The 24,032-nt window shown below is 37.9% G+C and overlaps 1 protein-coding gene across 2 annotated transcripts in view; it reads left to right on the top strand.

Moving 5' to 3' along the window:
* The window catches only part of UTRN (utrophin), a 372,502-nt gene that overhangs the window by 105,809 nt on the left and 242,661 nt on the right, over window positions 1-24,032 (top strand). For both annotated transcript variants that reach the window (XM_065057531.1, XM_021294904.2), the window contains 14 exons: window positions 2,394-2,539; window positions 3,186-3,398; window positions 8,989-9,102; window positions 9,921-10,076; window positions 11,618-11,788; window positions 14,025-14,204; window positions 14,850-14,984; window positions 15,494-15,643; window positions 17,045-17,206; window positions 17,565-17,693; window positions 18,157-18,330; window positions 18,946-19,101; window positions 20,516-20,686; window positions 22,522-22,701. In XM_065057531.1, coding sequence (XP_064913603.1) covers window positions 2,394-2,539; window positions 3,186-3,398; window positions 8,989-9,102; window positions 9,921-10,076; window positions 11,618-11,788; window positions 14,025-14,204; window positions 14,850-14,984; window positions 15,494-15,643; window positions 17,045-17,206; window positions 17,565-17,693; window positions 18,157-18,330; window positions 18,946-19,101; window positions 20,516-20,686; window positions 22,522-22,701 — 2,237 coding nt within the window. The remainder of the gene's footprint in view (window positions 1-2,393; window positions 2,540-3,185; window positions 3,399-8,988; window positions 9,103-9,920; window positions 10,077-11,617; window positions 11,789-14,024; window positions 14,205-14,849; window positions 14,985-15,493; window positions 15,644-17,044; window positions 17,207-17,564; window positions 17,694-18,156; window positions 18,331-18,945; window positions 19,102-20,515; window positions 20,687-22,521; window positions 22,702-24,032) is intronic.

Raw genomic sequence — 24,032 nt, 5'->3', positions numbered from 1 at the left:
TTCCTTAGTTTTCATTTTGTTTCTGAGGAATTCAAGGAAATGTTTTGCTAACGGCCTCAAATGGAAGAGCATTAAATCTTTATTCTATGTGTAATAAAAATAGAATCAATTATGAAATTGTTAGGCCATCTATATAATGTGTTGCACTCTGCCTGCATGCTTCAATTACATCTGTGCAGAAAACTGTATGAATAACGTATGCGTCTGCCAAGCTCAAATTACAGGGTATGTTTTCATTCTTACTGTGAGAAATGATTATTTTGTGGCTCTTCTGAGTTCAAGTACTTCAGAATAATTTTATTGATATTGTGTATTTTGGATTATGTGACAAAAATACACCTTATTTTTTCATGCCACACATCACTCGAGGTGTTATTAGTATATTTGAACCAGTTTATAACTTGGTAAAAACGCCTTATATATTGTAATATGTTAAATTGTGTTTATGTATTATTTTTAAATTATAATTTCTCTGCAGATTGTGTTGTGCTAAGAACAGAGGGAAATGTCAGTTCAGGGTTTCAGTTGTTTATTCACTCATGGAGTGCTATTCAGCCCTGTCTCTGTGGGCATTTTTAACGGGAATTGTGACTTAATTTTTTTTGTCAATGGGAGGTTATTTTAACTTTTTTCTTTTCCTTCAAGATTTTCTGTAGTTTAGTGACAGTGTACCGATTTGCTTTTTATGGAATTAATTTTTTCCCCCTTTAAATTGATGCTGGCTTTTTGAGAAGAAGAAGATAGATAATTCTGATTCTCTCTAGAAACACAGACTCATTCCTTACTTATAAGTGGTTTGGCAGTTCTGACAGTAAGCTGTTGACAGGCTACCTGGTGAGTCAGAACAAGGCTTAGTTTAATTTTCACTTGTGGTAGGAATGAAATTGCTTAAGAATCCAAGGCCAGAGAATGTGCATACCATAGTATGGGTCTTACAGCTGAAATCCTGTTTGCTGCAGTTTTCTGAATCTGATGTTTTCATTTTGAGATGCCAGAGTGAGGTGCTGCCTCCTGCCTGGGATTCCACAGAGGGCTGGCCCGAGCAAAAGCTGAGATGCAGTCAAAGATTGCAAGCAGATATTCTGTCCAGACTTTAATTACCTTTTCAATCTTCCCAGATAGTGTCTCTGTTCAGGCAACAGGCTGAAAGCTGATATTTGTATATATTTCTGTATACATATATATATAAAAAAGTGAAAAAAACCCCTACCCAAACCCTACTATTACACTAATACATAATTAATGTATGTGTTTATATATATGTATATATAAATGTTACCTTATATATTTACTGTATGTAGTGTGTATATTTAACTTTATGTGTAGTATATGGCTATTATATATCCTATACTTCAGATTCTATATATAGTATATATCTGTGTGTGTATAAACAGTAGATATGTCTAAATCTTTTTAAAAGAAAAAATATTAAATTGTGGGTATATAGGCCTGCAAAAGGCCAAGTACTATTGATTCCACCACTCTGTCCACCTCAATAGATTGAGTTACTTAGGTGTATAAGAAAATTCTAAAAATGGGATTGAGTTGTGAATTAATTTTTTGGGTGGGGAGGGTGTGTGTGTCTGTTATCATCTGTTTATTGTTATGGACTAGGGAAGTGATTGTGCCTCTGTTGATGGTGCTGGAGAGGCCCCATGTTGAATCCTGTGCTCAGTTTTGGGCCTCTTGCTACAAGAAAAACATTGAGGTGCTGGAGAGAGTGCAGAGAAGGGCAATGAAGCTGGTGAGGCACCTGGAGCACAAGTCTGATGAGGAGCAGCTGAGGGAACTGGGGCTGTTTAGCCTGGAGAAAAGGAGGCTGAGGGGAGACCTTGTCACTGTCTACAACTACCAGAAGGCAGGTTATAGTGAGGTGGCTGTTGGTCTGTTCTCCCAAGTAACAAGAGATAGGATGTGAGGAAATGGCCTCAAGTTGCATCAGGAGAGGTCTGGATCTGCTATGAGGAAAAATTTCTTCACCAAAAGCGTTGTCAGTCATTGGAATGGGCTGCCCAGGGAAGTGGTTGAGTCACCATCCATGAAGATGCTTAAAGGATGTGTAGATGAGTTTCTTAGGGAAATGATTTAGTGGTGGACTTGGGAATGTTAGCTTAATGGTTGGAACTGATGATCTTAAAGGTCTTTTCTAACAAAAATTATTCTATGATATTTGTATAATATTTGTATATTTAATATTTTTTAAAGGAAAAAAAAAACATTGCTATCAGCAGAAGAGTATTTAGCTCTTGGAAGGTCTCACCAGGATTCAATGCACAAGTGTATCTCACATGATTTTGGATAACTTTGATTATGTTCACATCTCTTATAATTTGGGTTTTGTTTCTATTTCCTTACCTTGTATTTTGTTCCATTACTATTTTTAATTATATCAGAGACTGAAAACCAGCCAAGCCAGGACTACTTGGACTCCCTGCAGCAGCTGAAGGAGATGCTGAGTGAGCTGGAGTGCAAGCAGCAGTCCATCACCAGTGGACTGAGTGACCCCAGTAAGGTCGAGAAGGCTCTGCAGCAAGCAAAGGTGACTCTTGCCTCCACACTGAAGCGAGGAAGTTGCTTACTCCATTACTGTCATCCTACTTTCCTCCTGCCTGGTTTCCAGTGGTGTAACTAAAACATTACTCAGAGGGAAGTTGATCAGGAGTGGTGTGTAGAAGCAGCCTCAGGGGGTTGCTTGCTGAAAGCTGGATCACCGCAGGCTGCTGAGGGACATGGCCAGGAGAGGGCTGGGGATCTCTGGACCTGCAGACTTCACAGTTTCTCTTGCTGCCTGGGCCAAGAGACAAGGCTGAGAGAGCTGGGGTTGCTTGGTTGGAGGAAGAGGAGGGTCTGGGCACTTTATATGTTTTGGGGGGCTTTTTAAATGTAAGTGTATCTATATCTGTGGAAGGAATGAAAAAACAGGTCCTGGTATGTCTACACTGTGGTTTCTCTTGTGGCTGTGAGGTAGTGTAGCCATTGCTTTCCTAACTTGTGTGCCAGCTGCTTAATAGGTGGTTTGGACACCTCTGCTGCAATAATTACAGTGGCTAGAATAACACCACTGAATCTGTGCTATGCTCACAAAACCTTTGATGGACTTACACTTGTATGTAATTGTGTACCTGTTGTATGGCTAACACTGGAAGCAGACACATATTATTTTTTCTTCAATTTTTTTATTGTAGACAGTTTGTGAGACACTGGAAGCCCAGAAACCCAGGGTAGATAAACTTGCTGAAGAAACCAAGGCTTTGGAGAAACGTGCTTCTTTGGATATAAAAAAGGTTTACATGCAAGAGTTCAAGCATATGCAGGGACACTGGGACAAGTTAAAGCTCAAAATATCCAAAGATGTTAAACTGCTGGAAGAAATTACATCCAAGTTGAGAATATTTGAGGTAAGATGAAAGGATTTGTTTTGTTACCTAACTCAATTGTTCAAGAGACTTTTCTTTCTGTGTGGTCCTGCAGGGGTCCAGATAACTGATCGAGAAGTGAAATGCTGATGGAACAGTAGTCTAGCAGAGGCTGGAAACATATATAGTGTATCTGAAGCAGGATAGCAGAAGACTTTAACATGAAAAGGATATTTTTTTATCTTTTAATAGAGTTACTTTTCACTTAAAATTAGCATTCCCCTTCTTTCAATACCAGAAGCAAAGGTTACACTGAAGTGAAGGGTATGTCAGCTGTGCTATTGAAGCCTGGATCCTACCAGAGGCTGAATGCCCTCTGTTGTGGCTGGTGTCAGATGCCCAATGCTCTACTAGTTTGACATCTAAAATTGAAATTCCATACTGGTTACAGAAAACTTGCTCCTTCAAGTGGAGCTTCTGTCAACAGTAATAAAGAATTAGTAAAGCCTGTTTAAAAAAAAGTAAAGAAAATACTTAAGTGTAGTGAGCTTTCCAGTTCTAACAGACAACCCCTGAAGTGACAGGAAGGAGACTTAAAGAATTAAGATTAATCAGTACTCTTAAATATATATATACACACACACACATATGGAATCATGTATAACAGAAAATCCCAATCATTTAAAAATGAAGGTATTAAAAGTGAGGGTATTTAAAGAGTATTTAGATGTTTAGCCCATTGATAGAGAGAGGACCAATCAGTACTTAAGTAACTCAACTGAGATTGACTGAGTATTTACTGGTTAGATTGGCTTCTTTGTGTTTGTTTGAAGTTCCTTCTTGAGACTGTTTATATTCCTCTGGGAAGAGGAAAAAATAACAAAAACTAAGTATATCGTGATTTAGCCCATGACGATATTAGTGTGACCCAAAGGTTAGAGAGGCACGAACTGTTCTTCAGTATCAGCTTGGAAGTATAAACTGATCAGAGCAGTATAAAAGCCCAAATGTGGTGCCATTTTTTTTTTTTCTGGAGCAATGTCTAACCAGGCTTTAAATTTCATATTATCTTCATATTATATTGTGAACTTCATAAAGTGAGAAAGTGCTTTTAGAGATTCTCTGTCTCTTAAGATGAAGGCACATGCGCATTTGTGAAAAGAAATCTGTATTTTCACATGCATTAAACAAATTTTAATGAGTGAAGTTATTTATGGTCTTTTGTATTTAACAGAATATGTATCACACAATTTATAAAAATAAGTAACTTCCTGCATGTGCCACTTCAGAACATTGGTGTCATGCATGCACACCACCACTTTTCCACAAAAGTTTCTTTCAGTCTTTCGCTCCCCTACCTCTGAAGCAGAAAACTGTTATTTTATTTGACAGTGGATTCAAACTTCATGGGTGGTTGTGTGTTCGTTTTTTATCTATCTATGTATTTATTTATTTATTTAGCCAGAGAGACTCTTTAATGACTGCTCAAGTATAGATATGTGTTTAAACTGAAATTTATATTAGTAAGGCCAGGTAGTTGACTTGCATGATGCTGCAGTGAAAGCTGGACAAGCTGTTGCTGGTTGTTCAGAAGTAGTAAAAGCCTCAAGCCCTTTTTTTTTTTCCTGTTTATTTTATTTTATTTTATTAAACCACAAGCCTGGAAGAAGTCATAGTAGGACTAACAGACTGTAACTAAATTACAGTTAAGAGCAGAGTGCACGCCCATGTGCCCATGAGAAATTTTACTTGGGGATAAAGGCTGGAGGGAAAAACTTGCTCCTGCTCATCGAAGTGTTATTTGTTTCAGGACTTGAGCTGCTCCTGGCAGTTTGTGTGTGTATGAATAGCGTAGGCATGGTAGTCCACTCTAGGCTAGTGAACTTGTAAATGGAAGCCACAAACCAACCTATGAATAGGAGAAGGAACCGCAGGAAATATGTGTATTTCTTTTATACAAAACTTTTACGTAATATTATTAGGCTGTATTACCTGAAGGATTAAAGCTGTCCCTGCTCCCCACCCTCTTCCTTAAAAACATGTTCGGGAATATGTGTACTTTTGCACCTACATTTAAAAGAGATTCTGCTTTGTCTGGTTCCTTCACAGCCACCCTTCTGCGGCTGCTTGTGGCAGCATGGGGGGTGATGTGGGGTTACGGAGGAGCTGATGCTGCTGGGCAGCAGGAGTGGACTGCCCAAAGTGAGCTGCCTTCTACAGGAACCTAAAAGAAATTAACTTCTAGGGCTTAGCCAAGCCTCTGGTGATTATTTTCCAGCAATCACCTCTTCATTATTTTTTCTTCTGACTTGTACTATATCCTACTATGTCTCATTCTCTTCCCTTCCCTCTCCTTCTGGTTACACTCACTAGTTATTTAGATGATAGAATAAATATTCTGCATGTAAGCCTGCCTCAATATCCTTTCTGTGACAATTTTCTAGTTGTGTTCTTCAAATGATTGCAGTTTTCCAGTTGCCCTGATTGTCTTACACTAAGCAAGACCTACTTACCTCATCACTTTTAGCAGCATTTTTTTTTCTTCTTTTATTTCTTATAAGTGCAGCATTCTTTCTGCACTTGAATTGTGTTCAGTTGAGTGGTCTGTACATGCACTGACTTTCCCAAATCATGGCTTTAACTGGGTGAAGAATGGCTCCTGAAAACTGAAATGCTCTCTCATGTTTAACCGAGAGTAGAGTACCTGTGTGCTGTATTAGCGTGGCACGGTTTTATTTAGTAATCAATTATTCAGTTTTTTCAGCCGAAGGTGAAGTGCCCTGTTCTCCACAGCTTCTCAAACTGATGTTGGTACCACCATGTATATGAATCACTGACTGATGAAAAATGTGGATTTTCATGCCTGTGGGAGTTTTGAAGAGCTTTAGGGAGCAGAGCACTGAAGCTATGCGCTGTCGTACAGACCCGAGAAGAGAATTTTGTCCTGTGCGAGTCATTAAAATCTTTCCTGTTACCTTAAAAAGAAGTACAGAAGCTGAAAAAGAAATTAAAACAGAAAAAACAGTGGAAGTAATTATTAAATAATTGAAAATGGAAGAAATACATAGCGGTGCTACCTGTAGAAATATGGAGCTTGCACTGGAATTGTGTTCTCATGAACTGATTTTTAAAGTACGCAGTTCCTGTGTTTCATAAAGCTGTCAGTGGATGGACAGTGATGTATTTATATAAATTCTCCAATTTTTCCTTTTGAAGGAGTGGTAGTAATCTATACAGTGATTTTTGTAGTCTAGCACTGTATGAATAAAAATGAGAATGCAGAGCAAGTTGAATAAAAATGCTGTGGATGGCACTGAATAGATCAGGATGGAACTTTCACTGCAAGAAAGATTCCTATGGGAGACAAGATATAAGGTCCTGGTGCAGATGTTGAATGGGTCAGTACTGGAGATGTGATACTGAAGTCTTAAGGTTAGTTTGGAGAATGGCTGGGCAGTATCTCCTTGGTTAAGAAAGGAGATGAAGTGTCTGGCTATTAAAGGAAAAAAAAAATGGGGGAGAAAAAAAAAGTGAATAGCAACCTTTGGAGAATGTGTGGGCATGTGCAGCTACACACAAATGTCAGTTTATTTTTAATGTCTCTTTTTTCCCTAATTCATCATTAAAAGCTGGCATTTCCTAAAACTGCGCTTCTCACATTTAGGTGGTTGGAAAGAAACTGAACATAAGTATTTACATTTCAACAGTGAGCAGACAGGTGCACAGTGCTTACATGTCCTTGTTATGTGGATGAGTAGGTCAATGTCAGATCTGCCTGTGGGTCCTGCCACTCAGGTGGCCCTTCTGTGATTTGTGGTGTGACAGAGGCTCCCCCAAGCTGACAACACATGCATTGGTCGCACGATCTGTGTTTTACAGTGAGACTGTCTGTACTGGTCATGTGAAGGGAAAAGCAGACAAGGCTAATTTTATCAGATATATCTTGTATTTTCCAGAAGAACATTTCTGTATCTTGTGCTCTGTTATCATATCTCTAATGACATGTGGCTTGTTGTGTCTTTAATTATATATCACGTTCAGTTATTTTAAATCTAATCATGACTGAACATCATGTTTTCTCTAGGAGTGAAAAAGTTAAAATTTAGCACATTTGATCTTTGTTCTTGCCTGAAATAAATTTTAGAAACCAATTCAGTGTTGTAGTTTGTCTGAAATTTGTGAGCTCTTGTACATCAACAACCTACACTGTTATTTGACCATTGGTAATTATTTACCAGGACAGTGCAGGAGCATTTACTTCATTAAACTTCTGTAGACTTGACTTGTGATTCAGCAAGTTATTTAAATATGTGCCTAACTTTGTGAGTAATCCCATTTAATTCAGTCCAGCTACTTATGTAAGTAGCTTACTGTAAGCAAGCTAAATTAGGTATATGCTAAAATGCCTTGTCAAATGGCAGCCTTTATAAATATGTACTTTTTTACATTAAGCTATGGTTCACTGTTAAGCCTCCTGGGGTCTGTTTTTTGGAAAATGATTTCCAGGCTAATCAGCTGCAGGAATGTCCCCCAAAATAGAAAAGGAATGAACAAAATGTCACAACTTTGACCTGAAATGTTAGCATGGGCCTAAAAATAAACATGATCTTAGTCTAATGGGTTTTTGTTAGTGCAGACAGGTTTTTTGAGAAGCAGTTTATAATGTATTGATCTTATAAGAACTATTATTGCAAGGCTTTAAAGGAAATAAAGTGTGTACTTTCCTCCTTGGTGATGTGCAGAGTGGAAGGTGAAGCTGACTCAGCTTCTCAAATAACAGTCCTCTGTGATTATGATTGTGTCTGAATAAAAAGATGTCATCTCTTAAAAAAACCCAAACAAACAGTGCAAAAATGTTGATCGAAAAAGGCCAACTATATTATTATACTAAAAAAAGATAGTCACATAACTCAGTTGAAGCAGGGCGAGTTAAAACTTTCTCCCTGCTCTAAGTTAGAGCTGGTTTTGTTTGTAAGGGTGATTGAGAACACCCACAGTGGCATGAGAAGGAGATCATAGATATTTTTTTAGTGGTTAGTCTAATTTTCTGTGGTATTTTCCATTTATGCCTGTGTTTCTATGTAAGGTGAATGGGTTTCTCAGCATGGCTTCTACCTGTTACTTATGTTTAGTGTTACCCTCTCCTTTTCTCCTCACATGGATTCCAATAAGGCCCTCTCTTTTCCTTGGAGTGCAGTATGCCTCTCGAATGAGTGTGATGGAAGCAGTTGTACGTGGTTTTTATCATCAGGAAGATGCTGTCCCCAGCCTTCAGCCAGGTCCCTCATGTGAAGGGTGACCACATACTTCTTGAAGTCATACTTGCCTCCTTTAGCAATCCTGTGGTTTTCTGTGATAGGCTGGAGCATTGCAGTCTCAAACTATGCTGTGGCATGGATGGAAGAGAATCACTGTAGTAAACTTAATTTTAATGAAAGTTTGTGAACAGAGAAATTGGGAGGAAAAAAAATGAACTCCAAAACAAAAATGAAACCAAAGGAGGTCTGATTCAAAACCAAGGCAATGCTAGCAGCTTGTAGAATATTCTTTTGACACTGCTAGAAATTGTTGAAATGTAACAGCCTCTTCATCATGGCATTGTATCAACTCTTCATTATTATGTTTGCTTTAGGCTAATTCAAAAGTCGTTCAAAAGTGGATGGATGGTGTGAAAGACTTCTTAATGACAGAAAAGGCTGTTCAAGGAGATACGGAAGGACTTCAAAGACAACTTGACCAATGCATAGTGAGTTTCGCTCTTTTAAGGAATCTTTTGAAATAAATAATGACTAGCATATTTTTATTATTTTGCTTCTTTTATTAAAATATTGTCCATGGCATGTTCCATAAAACCTGCCAGAAAAAAATGTCTTGTATTTCTTCAAGGCATATTTTAGTTGGTTCCTCGCGTGTAGCCATAACCCTTTGTACTTTTTAGAGGTCTTCACCATATTTAAAAATAGTCTTCTACAAGTTGACATTGGATCCGCTGAAAATGTTTGTATATTTCTTCCAGTTTTGTGATTAAGGAATTGAATCTGTGAGTGAAAAGTGCTTTCTGCATGGGACTCCCAAGGGCAATAAAAATAACAATTAAATAACTGTGAAACTCTTAGGGTTTAGGAGTTGTATGTACCTTACGAGCAAGATTCCTTCCTAGTTAGTAGCACATAATGATCACAAATAGGTAGAATTTCATCTTATAGTAAGTGATTTCATTGCACCTTCAAATGTTTGTTTCCAGGAGAAGAATATGAGCCTGATATATGTCAGATTTGTCAGGGTATGTTGTGCACATCATCTTCATCTTGTGTTGTTCGAGTGTTGGCATTTGGCAGGCGAGAATGTTGGCACTGTGTATGGCAAGCTGTATTTTTTGTTTTGCATACTTATGTTTTGGGCCGCTGAAGGACTGTTTTAAATGCTCTGGTATTGAATGCAGCACCAGTCTGCAGCTTTATTAAAGTTTCTCCGGAATAATTAAAAGTTACAACATGTTTTATACCCTGTAGATTTATGTAATGTCTTGTTAAAGAAAAACATTAATTTTCTCTGCGTGCTCAGATGTTTGTCAATGAAATGGAGAAGACTGAACCATCACTGAAAGAGATGAAAGATGTAGAGTCTGCTTTAAGAGCTCAGCCTATCACAGCCATTAATACTTGGGCAAAGTCTAGGCTAGTAGACTGCCAAACTCAATGGGAGAAACTGAGCAAACAGGTGAGTTCTCCATATGTTGCTAGTGCTTGCCTATCACTGCAGCTTTTTGTTTAATTGTGTGGTATTGGTAGGATGGTGAAGAGGTGAGGCAGTGAAACAGCGGGATGAGTATATTTTACTTTTTCTACTGTCAAAGTGGCTGAAATCCAACCTGGCCCAGTGAATACTTCAGAAGTGCAAATATGCAAGGGGACAATGATGTACAACAGTAGCTTTGTTTGAATATGTGCACTTCTCGGTACCTAAGAGTTCACTGTGCTCCTTCCAGTTTAACTGTTTGCTACTAAAAATTAATTCATTCACTTTGCCCCATGCTGCTCTTCCTGGTGTTGGTGGGAGGGGCACATCTGACCTTTTTGTTCCGTTATTCCTGAAATCTGGAATATTCTTCTAGCTCTGTGTAATTTCTGCCTGCTTCCAAGCAGCTTTGAAAAATAAATGGCTATAAATAGACCACCTCTTCAGTCTGGTGTGTTTGATTGTTTCTTTTGGGTGGAAGCAGAAACTTACTTTTGGGTCTGCAGAAACATACTTCTTCAGTTGAACTGCCTGGTGAGGATTTGCGTTGGAGTACCCTGCTCTTGATATAGAATCCAGATTGCCTGGGCTGAGGAAAGAAAGGAGGCCTGAAGGATGCTTTAGTGCTCAGCATAAAGATATATCTAACTATATGATATTTGCGATCCGAAGAGGGTTGTGGTCTTCCTCTTCCTCCTTCTCTTTTTTCTTTCTTTTTTTTCTTTCTTTTTTTTCTTTTTTTTTCTTTTTTTTTCTTTTTTTTTTCTTTTTTTTTCTTTTTTTTTCTTTTTTTTCTTTTTTTTTTCTTTTTTCTTTCTTTTTTCTTTCTTTTTTCTTTCTTTTTTCTTTCTTTTTTCTTTCTTTTTTCTTTCTTTTTTCTTTCTTTTTCTTCCTTTTTTTCTTTCTTTTTTCTTTCTTTTTTTCTTTCTTTTTTTCTTTCTTTTTTCTTTCTTTTTTCTTTCTTTTTTCTTTCTTTTTTCTTTCTTTTTTCTTTCTTTTTTCTTTCTTTTTTCTTTCTTTTTTCTTTCTTTTTTCTTTCTTTTTTCTTTCTTTTTTCTTTCTTTTTTCTTTCTTTTTTCTTTTTTCTTTCTTTTTTCTTCCTCTTCCTCTTCCTCTTCCTCTTCCTCTTCCTCTTCCTCTTCCTCTTCCTCTTCCTCTTCCTCTTCCTCTTCCTCTTCCTCTTCCTCTTCCTCTTCCTCTTCCTCTTCCTCTTCCTCTTCCTCTTCCTCTTCCTCTTCCTCTTCCTCTTCCTTTTTTTTTTTCTGTCTGACATATTCTAGGTTTTCTTACATGTAATGAAAAAAAAAGGTCATTTTCCTCATTTCCTCACTTTCAGATTTTGTTGATCTGCTAAAAAAGGATCACAAGTTTGTGTGCGTGTATGGAAATAAAAGCATTTTGTTAATTAAGAAGGTCTGAAAATGTTTTGGTAGTAAAATGTTGTAACAAAGGCTTGTGGTTTTTCACATATACAAGGACATCTAAGTAATAAAACTTCTGTCTTTCTCCACCTTGGATTCTAGATCATTAGTCAGAAAAATCGCCTGTCTGAAAGTCAGGAAAAAGCTGTAAATCTGAAGAAGGATTTGGCAGAGATGCAAGAATGGATGACCCAAGCTGAAGAAGAATATTTAGAGAAAGATTTTGAATACAAGTCCCCTGAAGAACTAGAGAATGCGGTGGAGGAAATGAAGGTCAGGAATAGCAGGTCATTGTAGAGACCTGATTAAAGAGAATCAAAACTTAATGGCTTTGGGGGTTGACCTTTTGTGGAATTATTATCCTCATGGAAAGGAGCTCAGGTCATGACAAGATTAGTGGTATTTTTCAGCTTTGCTTTGTGGAATTTTTATTTTTAAAGCACAAACTATAAAAGCAGATGTTCTATTTGGCCACGAGGGGTACAGATTTCTTAACCAATAGCAGCTTGCCCAGCCGTTGAGCCAGGCTGGCTATATATAACATATTAAACACTAAGAATATGGAAACTCATTGCAGCTGATGAAATCTGAGAAAGAAAGAAAGAAGAGCTGGCATTATACCTGTCTAAATTAGTGTTTGTGAAAACATTCTTCTGCTTCTAGCTGTTGAGCTTCAGTTTCTTGCCTCTGAGATATAGTAACTCCACATTTAGAAACACAGTTTAAAATGGTTCTGCTATAATATTATCGTGTGTTCCTCTTCTCTTGCAAACAGTGATGCTGGCCCCTGCTTCTCTAATTTTGGGGCTGGTGGCCAAAAAAAATGGAGAGGAAGAAATTATATTTTTGTCTCATTATAAATTAGCAGTTGAATAGATAATTTTCTCACAGGTATGTACAGCATAAACAATAACCTCCCTGCTTTGAAATCTGAGAGTTCAACTATATCTTCACAAATGTTTTGACTTGTACGCACATTATTTAAATGAGTATCCACTACACTGTTATTCAGTGGAGCAAAAAAATAATCTTTTACTCCCTTACAAGTGCTTTGACAAATCTATTTGAAGTTTTGAATTGCTCTTGTTGAAGGGGCTTTCTGAAGCAGTCTTTAACAAGTGTTTTAATATATTCATCTCCTTTGAAGCCATTTGAGATCACATAGTCTGACAGCCTGCTGAACACAAGCCAAGAAAAGAAAGAACCCTCTTTTCACTGGCAAATCTGGTAGACTTCAAGCACATTTACCTTTGTTAAATCCAGATTAAATTCTGTACTTTTTATTTTGGCAGATATGTCAGTGAGTCAGTAAGCCTACTGTAACACTTGCATATCCTCTTGCATTTGCAGTTAGATTGTTATGAATGGGGCGACTTTTAGTACTGGAAAAGAACACTTTCTATATGTTTGACCAGGAGCATTTTTGCGTAGTGTTTTGAAAAACTTTTGAGCTTGCCTAATTCTGCTCTCATTTGAATGTAGTGAAACTCCTGCTGACGCTTGAAGGAGTAGGTTTAAGTTGAAGTTTGGTGGTTTTTTATAATCCTGCCCTAAAATAATGTATTCTGTAGATTTTTCGTTCTTTTCCCCTCCATTAACTGGCATTTTTTTTTTTTATTGCCTTGTGTTTAGAAGACAAACAGTATGTGCAACAATAATGCTGTCATGTACTGAATCCTACCATAAAGTGCAGTGCCTGATATATCAGAGGTACTACAACTCCATAAAACTGTCCTTGAGATCTGTAAAGAAAGAAATACAGGACACTCCCTATTTCTGGAGCCTTCTAGTTGTGTCAACAGAGAGGGGCTTGAATTGGTCTGCATGATCTGTGTTCCAGCTATCCTGCTTTCTGAATTCTGGTTAGGGCAAAATCGGACAGCTTATAGTCTAATTTCTTCAGGCCTATGTGTTTGGAGTTGTACTGTGCTTATCCTCTATATTTGTTACCAAGCTCCTCTGAATGCAATTGAGTTGAAGAAATTCTTCTCATTGTCTTTTTTGCCTGTTCCTTTAGTACACCCAACAGATGTGGGAGAGTTCCCAACTTGGTAGTTGCACATGTCCCTGGTAGTTATGTTGTCTTTCCTGGATAACTCTGGGGGATAGTTACCAAGCTCTGACACTCATAACTTCTGTAAATTCACCCTACCTTTTTCTCCCTGAGATGCTTATTTTTAGCAAGCCTCTGTGTTGTTTTTTTTTTTCCATATCTGTATGCTAGCATATGAATAGCACTGAACTTAGTATTTTTTTGCTTTGAGTTATCCGTTTTTAATGAACCATAAATGGTAGATATGTCTGCATGTTTAATAAAATACAATTTGTCAACACTTACTGACATAATCTGAATCTCATGAAAGTTAGTGCCATATTTTGTTGTACTCAGATCCAAGAATATTTTGGCAGCAACACTTCCAAGGCTGAACTGCTGATTTTTGGTTTGAATGGTGAATAGCTGACCGTATGGCAATTGATGGCTGATCATGTGATATGTTTCTTTGGTCAGAGAGCGAAGGAGGATGTGTTGCAGAAAGAGGTGCGGGTGAAGATTCTCAAAGACAACATCAAGATGTTGGCTGCCAAGGTGCCGTCTAGTGGTCACGACCTGGCGACCGAGCTGAATGTTGTGCTGGAGAACTACCAGCTACTGTGCAATCGGATCCGGGGGAAGTGCCACACTTTGGAGGTAAGAACAACAGCTCTTAGCTTAATAAAATTAAGCCAAGTGGCATAAGAGGAATGGAGAAGAACACTGAATATGTCCAGTAGCTTCAGCTGTGGCTCCATTCCAAGGTTACTTTCTCTTGGGGTGACATTCTTGAAATCCATGAGACACTAACTTTGCTTTTATAATCTGAATTGTAATAAACACTTGTGTAAATAATTAACATTGTGTCTCTTCTCTGTTATCCATTTGTGCATCTTCCAAAATAACAAAACCAAACTTCTCAGAGATTAAATGTTGAAATAAATGTTACTTGGAATATGATTGTAGTTTGGGGTAGGTTGTGTCCTATGTTTCAAGAGGAGTGGATTCATTTTGTTGCGTTCTTAAACTGTTACAAGAATCTGGATGTCAGTGATAACTTTAACACCAGTTTAGAGATTTCTATATGTATTTTGCATACTTCTCTTTATCTTGCTGCTATAGATGCAGGTTTTTCTCTCTAGATCTTACTGTCCCGTGACATATTTTTGAATATTTTTTACTTGCCTATTTGAAGTGCATGTCCCAGAAACATTATTTCTTTAAGGTGTTCATACGGTATATGAGCTATGCCTGGCATTCTAGGCTAATTTTTTTTATTATTGTTATTACTGTTGCTCCTAGGAGGTGTGGTCCTGTTGGATTGAGCTGCTTCAGTATCTTGATTTAGAAACAGCTTGGCTAAACAATCTGGAGGAAAGGGTGCAAATGACAGAAAATATGCCTGATAAGTTGGATACTGTCAATGATGCTCTTGAGGTATTGTAGTCATTCTGTCAGATTGCTAACTTTTCACATAGTTCAGTTTTAGAAAAAAACAAATTCTACCTTTCAATAGAATACTGAAATATGTGCTGAATATTCTGATTCTTCAAGTTCGATGAACATATTACTCTGAATCTGGAATGGATATTTGTAAGATTCTCCACCAAAAGCTGAATTTTGCTTTATGTGACTGTGCTGTACATACTACTATGATAAAATTGTCTGTTCTCTCCTGTTCTGTGTAAATCGATTAATTCCTTCCAGCACAATAGTATGAAATAATGTGAAAAGGTGAGAAGTGCTGTGAAGTTTAATTATCTAAAGCAAAATGACCACTGTATTTGCCTTGTGCCATCATGGATAAAGCCATGACTAATTCATGCTTTCACAGCACTCTCAAGACATATGAAGTATAAAACTTCTGTGCATAAAGCCAGATTTCCACCTCTGAGAATGCAGTTATATTCAGTGTATTGACCTTTATAACTTTCTCTGCTGTTTAGTCCCTGGAATCAGTCCTGCGTCATCCAGCTGATAATCGAACCCAGATTCGGGAACTTGGGCAGACACTGATTGATGGAGGGATTCTTGATGATATCATCAGTGAAAAATTGGAGGCTTTCAATGCTCGCTACGAGGAATTGAGTCACTTGGTAAGAATTTGAGGGCAGGGTTGAAGTAGACTGGGTTTTTCAGCTCAATGGTCTGAAATGATTCCTGTCAGCTGAATTCATAGCTGCAGGACCGCAATACAGGAAAAGAGGAAAAACCTTCTTCATATTGTCAACCATTTTTCATTTTGAATAATGTCCTAATAGCAAGATGCCTTCCCCCCCTGCAACTTGAGCCATGTTTTATTTTTCACATTTGCACACCTTTGTGTGCAGGTAATTTTGGCAAAAATGCTATTCCAGTCTCAAGGGGGGGGACAGTTCAATAACTGAGGTTAATATTCCCTTCCTACTGCCACGAACACTGGTGAGCTGCTACCTAACTGTAAAAAAGAGGAACATGAATAAGTGACATTTTCACTCTTTGAAATAGCTAGGAAGAAAGCACACTGAAATAAGGAACAAAAGGAAAACATTCTTCTCATTCCTCATCTATTATGTTGTCCCCTTCTTCCTCTTATACTTTAGTCTAATCTTTTCTATATTTAATAAGTAGAGGAAGACTAACTGTATTTCAGATTTGATAGCTTTGTAACTTGTATCTTGGTAATACAGGCCATTGCCAAATTGTTGGGTGGGAGTTTTTTTCTCTTGTTACTGCCAAAGTGTAGTCATAGAGGGAGGAATTTCAGTTCATCCTCATTACAGTGAGCAACACGAATGTAGTGCCCTCAGCTGGGGGCTATGTGCTGTCTTTTAAGTTAGCATTCACTGTCATTTTTCCTGTTGCAACAGTACTTTATTGCCATATAAAAACTATCTGCTTTGGCAGCTGCAGTGCTGACACACTGGGCTGTTGACAGCTTTCCACATCCGTGTGTGTTTGTATGCACCCATCCCTCTGTGCACGTGTTGATAGTGGGGAATTTGTGTTCCCATGCGAGTAGTGACATTTCAGATGAACTTAGAAGTTTTGCTGTTGAATGGAGTGGAAATGGAAGGGAAGGAACTGTGAACCTTTATTTTCACACTGTAACAGAAGGAGTTCATTGTTTTGAAAGAAAATGTGCAAATGTATACATCAAACAACATTGATCTGTAGTGTGTTACAAAGCCCCAGATTCCCACTGAATAGCTAGTTTTTGAAACTGGTATGTTTTAACAGAATACTTTCTTCCTAAGGTGATTGATTGGAGAGACCTATTTTCGCTATCTTGTATATCTAGCAGCAGGACTCTGCTTCTGTGCCACTGTGTGTCAGCTGCTGGTATGAACCACAGCAGGCTTCAAAAAGTGCTGCCTTCTAGGGCTCACTTTTGCTCTTGTTAGACAGTCCTCCTGGCACAGGACTTCTTGAGTCTTCCCCACCTTGTTTTGAGAAAGTTTAACATAATTTGTATTGAATTACTGCTCCATCTTCTCTTACCTTTCTGTCCCACTCAGGCAGTGAGCCGGCAGATCGCCTTGGAACAGCAGCTTCAGATGATGCGAGAAACTGACCACATGTTGCAGGTCTTGCAGGAAAACTTAGTGGAGCTGGATAGACAGCTGACGTCCTACCTGACTGACAGGGTAGATGCCTTTCAGATGCCCCAGGAGGCCCAGGTATTCTAGTATAGCTTTTCCATTACAAAACATTTTGAAATATCTCATGATAATGCTCATCCTAGACTTAGTAATTCATGAAGGCTTCATTTCAGTCCTGTGCTGATGTACTAGGTGATATCTTTTGTAATCTGGCTTGTTTTCTTCTTATAAGGAGGTTGTATTGAATAACAGTCTTAACAGCTTTCAATTTAGCAAGTTGTCACCAGGGCCAGAATATTTGAAATAAACCTGGTAGTGTTTGACTTTTGCAGAATGGATTCACTTCTGGTGGGTAGTAGGTGGTAAGAAAGTTCCTCTTCTCCTCTCTGCAAGCAATTTTGTAACATAATCTTTTACTCTTTCTGTGACATGGCAGAAAATTCAAGCTGAGATTGCAGCTCATGAATCCACCTTAGAAGAGCTCAAGAAAAGTGCCCGTTCTTTCCCTCCTGCTTCTCCTGAATGCAGGTCTCCCCGTGGTGGAACTCAGCTGGATGCTTTGCAGGTAAAAATATGACAGTTGCACTAAAGAATTTAAATGTGAAGATCTTCTGGTTTTCAATTACACATTGCTATTTGTCAGCCTGTAAATTGCATGGTGCGCTCAACCGAACCTCAGAAGTAAATAATATATGCTTTTACATGCTTTCATTAGGAAACAAGCAGCCCTGTATGAATTGAATAAGGAAGTTTAAATTTCATAGGTATCATGCAGAAAGTCAGGAAGTCTATTTTAGTAGAATGGATATTTTGAAGGCGTATGATACAGAATTATAGCTCTCTTGCACCGCAAGTGGAGATAAGGAACAAGTGATGCAGTTTGGCATGGCAAATACTGTTGCCATGTCTACTGAGTTGTGGTGTGACAGGTGAGTTAGAATCTGTGGGGGAAGATGCTTTAAATGTTATCTTTTGAAGTGCAGATATTAATTTAAAACAATCTCTTCACACAATGTTCGTTAAAACAGAGAAAACTCCGCGAAGTATCTACAAAGTACCAGCTTTTCCAGAAACCAGCTAATTTTGAGCAGCGTATGTTGGATTGCAAGCGGGTGTTGGATGGTGTAAAAGCAGAACTTCATGTCTTGGATGTGAAGGATACTGACCCAGATGTAATCCAAGCTCATCTGGACAGGTGCATGGTAAGTATACAATGTTCTTAACTCATTCTTGGGGGTGTTTCTTTCTTGTGTGATTTTTCTTACCTAAACTCTCTCCTGAGGAAAATCCGCTTAAAGTCTTGATGGTACTGTTACAACTCTTTGCAAAATACCAACAGAATAATTGATAACTAAAAACCTCTAATTCTTCTGAGTGAGACATAAAAGTAGTGGACATAATAGTAGTGGATAGTTGATCACAGTTGTGGTGGAACAACGGAGTTTTTATTAACTCCCTTCCATAGCTCATCCTGGTCTTATGGAGAAGCATCACTTCAGGGGCAAACTTGCTTGTTTTTTTTGAACAAAACAAATACTATATAGAAGATCAAGTACTGATCACAATGTTAGCCTTGTCACATGTGTTGGTGTTATGAAGTAAACACTGCTAAATTATTGGGATTTTTTGGGTGTGTGTGTGTGAAAATTAGAACTAGAATAAAATATGGAACATCAGGAGTCTGAAATCTTCTTGACAGACATTGCTCTTAAACCATAGCTCAGAGTTTAAGTGCAACTTGATGGTCAGGTCCCAAAATGAAGATAAATCTGAAAACTTGCACTACAAAATTATCACCAATATATTTGTGTTTTTAGAAACTCTATAAGACCCTCAGTGAAGTGAAATTGGAGGTTGAAACTGTTATCAAGACAGGAAGGCAAATTGTACAGAAACAACAGACAGATAATCCCAAAGGGATGGATGAACAACTGACAGCATTAAAATTTCTTTACAATGACCTGGGGGCACAGGTAAGAAAAACAAATGTACACATGAACATTTGTCTGCATATAAATTCCCTTCTTTGTTGTTTTGATGTTAGATGCTGTTTTAAGTTTGATTCTGAAGCTGATACCATATAGACTAGTTGTAACATCCAGGAGCAACCGGTTGAGAGATTAAAGATTACACCTAACAGTCTGGTAGTTGTGCAAGACCCCAGTGCACACAGAGTGTTTCTGAAGGGGAGTGAGCCTTGAAGAAAGGAAGGTTCACAGAGTTTTCATCATTCTGGTAAAGCTGCTATTTGTTAAACTCTTTGAGCACTGTTGTACCTTCTCTTGTCTGTGAACCGGCCTGCAGGATAATGAGAAGTTTGAGTCGGTGTAAGTTTTTTTTTTTTTTTAGGAGGAGTATGATGGTTTCTAATCATAATCCATCTGAAGGGTTGCTCTCAGGATGAAATAGAAAATGCAGGCAAACCTGTATTTCCTGTGAACTGCATTGCATGTTGATTTGAGTAATTTTCTTTGTAACTGAATAGTTATTTATCCAAGTGAAGTGTTTAAAAATGGTTAAACCCTTAGGGAACAGGAGGGAAATAGGGAATTAGTATCCTACCTAAATCAAGACAGAAGTCCAAGTAGACTTATGGCTGTTCAGTGTTCTGTGAATGTAGCTGTGGGTAAATGGCCAGGTTACGTTGTTGGAATATCTTGAAATGGGCCGTAGGAAATATTTTATTGTTGTAAAGTGGAGAACATTCTTGAAGGTGTGGATGCTAGTAGAACCTGTACATGTAAAACTCGGAAAGCAGCAGACAAGAAATTGGGAAAATAGAGAAAGGCAGAGTGGTTTGCAGTCTAATACTAGGATTTTGTTTGTGTCTGAATTTATTTTTTTTAGACCTTCAAAGAGTGGATTGTTTTGAACAAATACGCAAAAACACTAAACTGAGACAGAGGGCAATTTTTTGAAATGTCAATTGATTCTGACTGCTATAGTTGGATTTATTCTGAAGCCTGTGCTAAAGTTTGACCGGACTAATTGTGTAGCCAGTGGGAAATAGAATTGATTTATACTGCAGTAAACATAAAATTTCATATTCACTTCACTGAGATGTTTTCAAGGGCACACTAGATTTTCAGTGAAATTTGCCTTTATAGCTTTCTGCTAGCAGGAGTTATCAAGATACAAAAAGAACTGAATTTTATCAGTGTGACTGACTGGATTCTATATCCCCTTGAGTTTCAGTGAAAAGATCTTAATAAACAATATTTAAATATTAATTCAATGATTGCTAGCTATAAATAAGTTAGTATGCAGGTTTCTTTGTCTCCTTTAAGTTTATAAATGATTTTTTCAGGGTCTTTCCCTAATGCAAGACAGTCTAAAGATGCAATGATTTTATATATTTGGGTGGGTGTTTGTTGTTTTTTTTTTAAGGTGACAGAAGGAAAACAAGACCTTGAAAGAGCATGCCAGCTGGCTCGCAAAATGAGGAAAGAGGCTGCCTTGTTGTCGGAGTGGCTGGCTACCACGGAGGCTGAGCTCGTGCAGAAGTCCACTTCAGAGAGCTTGCTTTCTGATCTAGATTCAGAAGTTGCCTGGGCCAAAGTAAGCATGCTCTACATATCTGTAGAATAAAATTTTAATATTGTGGCAAGACTTTGTAGAAGTGGCTGTGAATTTAAATTCCTGTAACTTGTTCCTAAATCTCTTACATCATGAAATTTTTGTAGGTATGGTAGATCATACTCAGAACCTTACTGAGTCTGGTCTGTTTCATCTCAGCCATCTTGCTTCAAAATTAAATGCCAAGTGAAATATTAAACATACTACTACATATTTGGTATTAATAGGTATTTGAATGACTTATTGCATCTCTAACACAGTTCATAAGTATAATATTCTTAATTATCAGCAAATAAAATTTTAGGCTGGGTCAAATATTTTACTAGTAGTGAAAACTCAAAGTTAATTGACACTTTAAAGAAAAATTGAGATTGTAACTTTTTGTTGAAACAGATTCGTCTTCAAAATTGTGACTTTGCAAAACAAAAAGCTCCTTTAATTCCTTGTTTTCTTTCACCTACAAATTGGAATTTTTCACGGAAGCAAGCAAATGTGTTATAGTTATTCTGAAGCAAAATATTTGTTCTCTCACACTGTAAAAACTTGTATACATAATAGTTGGAGTTAGCAACAAGTGTTGGTTAATGCTGATCTTTCTACTAATTGTTTTCTGTAACCTTCTACTTTTGGTATAGGTCTGTATACAATCTTAAAACTTGAAAGCTTAGAAAATTACAAAACCATCTAATTATAACCTGCATTTCACTAAGGATTAGCAATTAGCACTACACTTCGTCTGTGGCAGTATCCCTAAACTTTCTTCGCAGGCAAGCTTGTAAATACTTACTGAAGTATGCCTACTATACATTTGTAAGCAATGCAAATAATTCATGAACTCTTATGTGGCACCACCAGGAGGACAAACCCTTGATGCTGGGTGCAAATTTGTCCTTCCTCTCTTAAGGTTTTCTAGAGGCAATTTTAAAATGTAGTAATTTGAATATTGTGATTAACTGCACTCTTCCACACACTCTGTGCTGACATCAAAGAGCTTTCTAAATAGCCAGATGTTATAAAAAATAATAGGTGGTCTTGTATAACAAGAGGTCCTAATTTCCATGTAGAAACCTTATGCTGGTATTCAAGAGGTGACATATTACCTAATTTGTATGTTGGTATGCATTCTTCCAAAGAAGGTGGTTTTTGTTTTGTTTTGGTGTTTGTTTGTTTGGTTTTTTGTTTATTTTTTAGATTAAAATAGCATTTAAAGTCAGATACCACTTGGAAAAAATATTACAACTAAAAATACATATATTTACATATCTACATGTAAGTAATATAACAATAGCTTCTGTAATATGTAGCAAGTGAATTGAATGTATGCAGTAATGAGTGATGGTTGTTTTCAAAAAAACGCACTCAGTCATGGCCTACTACTTTTCTCATTGTAGCCAGCTATAAAAGTACTTTAGTCAGAAAAGATAGAGAGAAATCCAAAGTGTCTCTTGAAAAGTGTGTTCTCTGTGGTGCTTGGCAGAGAAGAGAATCTTTTAAAATTCAATGTATAATGTGATGTGTTGCATTTACTTTATGTACATAATGAAAAGGAACTATGAAGATATTATAAAACAACAAAACAAAAGGTCTCAAGCTAAGTTACTCAGGACACCCACATGCACTGTGCTCTTACCCACTCTCAAAAAAAAAAAAGCTGATCCCTGTCTACAGAGTATAAACAGCAGGTGATTCTACTTGGCTTGATTTTTCTCAAGTGCAGATCATCTATGATGCTATTTGTTTCCTGTGAGGGGAAAAATTCTCCCTTGCTCTTGCACACTGAAAGCAGTGTGCAGTGGTAATGGCTCCTCTTGTTTCAGAATGTGCTGAGGGAACTGGAGAGGAGGAAAGCTGATCTGAAGAGCATCACAGAAAGCTGTACTGCGCTCCAGGCTCTGGTGGAAGGGAGCGAGACTTCCCTGGAGGAGAAGCTGTGTGTCCTTAATGCTGGCTGGAGCAGAGTTCGGACCTGGACCGAGGACTGGTGTGACACCTTGTTGGTAAGCTGCACATGTGAGAGGTGATTTTCCCTCCACACCCTTGGAGCAGTTGCATTTTACTTGTTTTACTTCACTGTGATGTGAGCTTCCATGGTGCCTCATGGACTTAAAGGAATGCAGGATGGATATCTGGTTACTCTGCAGATGGAGCAGTGAGTCATGAAGTTATATACAATGAGGAAGGTTGGAAACTGTTTTGCAAGTGTTTTAGATGTGCTGATAGTCATTGGTGCCATGGTCTTGGTATTAGTGGCTATTGCTCTGTGAGGAGGAGGTCAAAATGCAGAATCTGGGTGTGAGTGGTGAAATATCTCAGCAGATAGTTAACTTTTACTAGTGAGAATAACCTGCTTAGTTGTAGAGAGTAAAACTTCTTCCCTGTTAATGTTTCATCATTTTCTCTTTTGCTACACCAGTAGTGCCAGCCTTTTGTGTCCACTTGTTATTTAGCTCTAATACAATTTTTGTTACTGTAGTGCATATAAATAAGTTTCTAAGCTATCCTGAAAGGGAACATCTACCACTGCACATAGGATGAGTGGGTTATGGGGCAGCGAGGCATTCATAAAACTACTAGTGGATTTACTCATTAACTGGTAGTAGCTGATTTTGCCAGATTAAAATGAGGGGAAAAAAACCCCATCTGGTTATGGAAATGCCATTTTTTTTCATAACAGGTTAATTAGAGCCCAGAATTTGGTTCTTGTGTTTTCTGTGTAACTTTGTATAAGCTCATTAATTTATTGATGTAAGTAGAAAACAAAAGCAACAAGCCTGAAAAGATTGGTTTCCATAAGGTTGCTGTGTGTGCTGATCTTTATTCAGCCTGAAAGAAACCTCTGTGCCAGCTCCAGCACCAGCAGAGCTTTTTTGTGTGGATAGATTTCCTCGAGAGCCAGATGATGGTTGTTCAATGGACGATTGACAACTTCTTCCTGGTGTTCAGCAAGGCACTTGGGACCCTTTGTCAACCTGTTGTACTTTCAGACAGTGATAACTGCAAGTGTTTATATCAACTCAGAGTTGAGGCCAACAACATCTCTTTGGCTGAGCAAATGGTACACTAAGCGTTTTATACAGCCTAAAGCTGCAAGTTTTGCTAAGTGGGCATGAAACAGTCCTACAATTGGTGCTAGTCTCAGACTGATGTTTTCAGATAGTTATTTCTGTGTTGTTCAGCTAGTTATGATAATTCACCTTCAGAAATCCCTGATATGGGCTGAAATTGTGGAAACTTTGGGGTGTTCCTGCATGGTGAGCCCTGCGCGTTCTGTCCAGTGCTCGTTGCAGGTCATACTGTTTGTTTTGTCATCCAGAGATGCCCATGTTAG

The sequence above is a fragment of the Columba livia genome, chromosome 3 (assembly GCF_036013475.1).
Source record: "Columba livia isolate bColLiv1 breed racing homer chromosome 3, bColLiv1.pat.W.v2, whole genome shotgun sequence".
Lineage (NCBI taxonomy): Eukaryota > Metazoa > Chordata > Aves > Columbiformes > Columbidae > Columba > Columba livia.
Note: the sequence above shows the minus strand (reverse complement) of the source record. Positions and strands in the feature narration are given on the sequence as shown.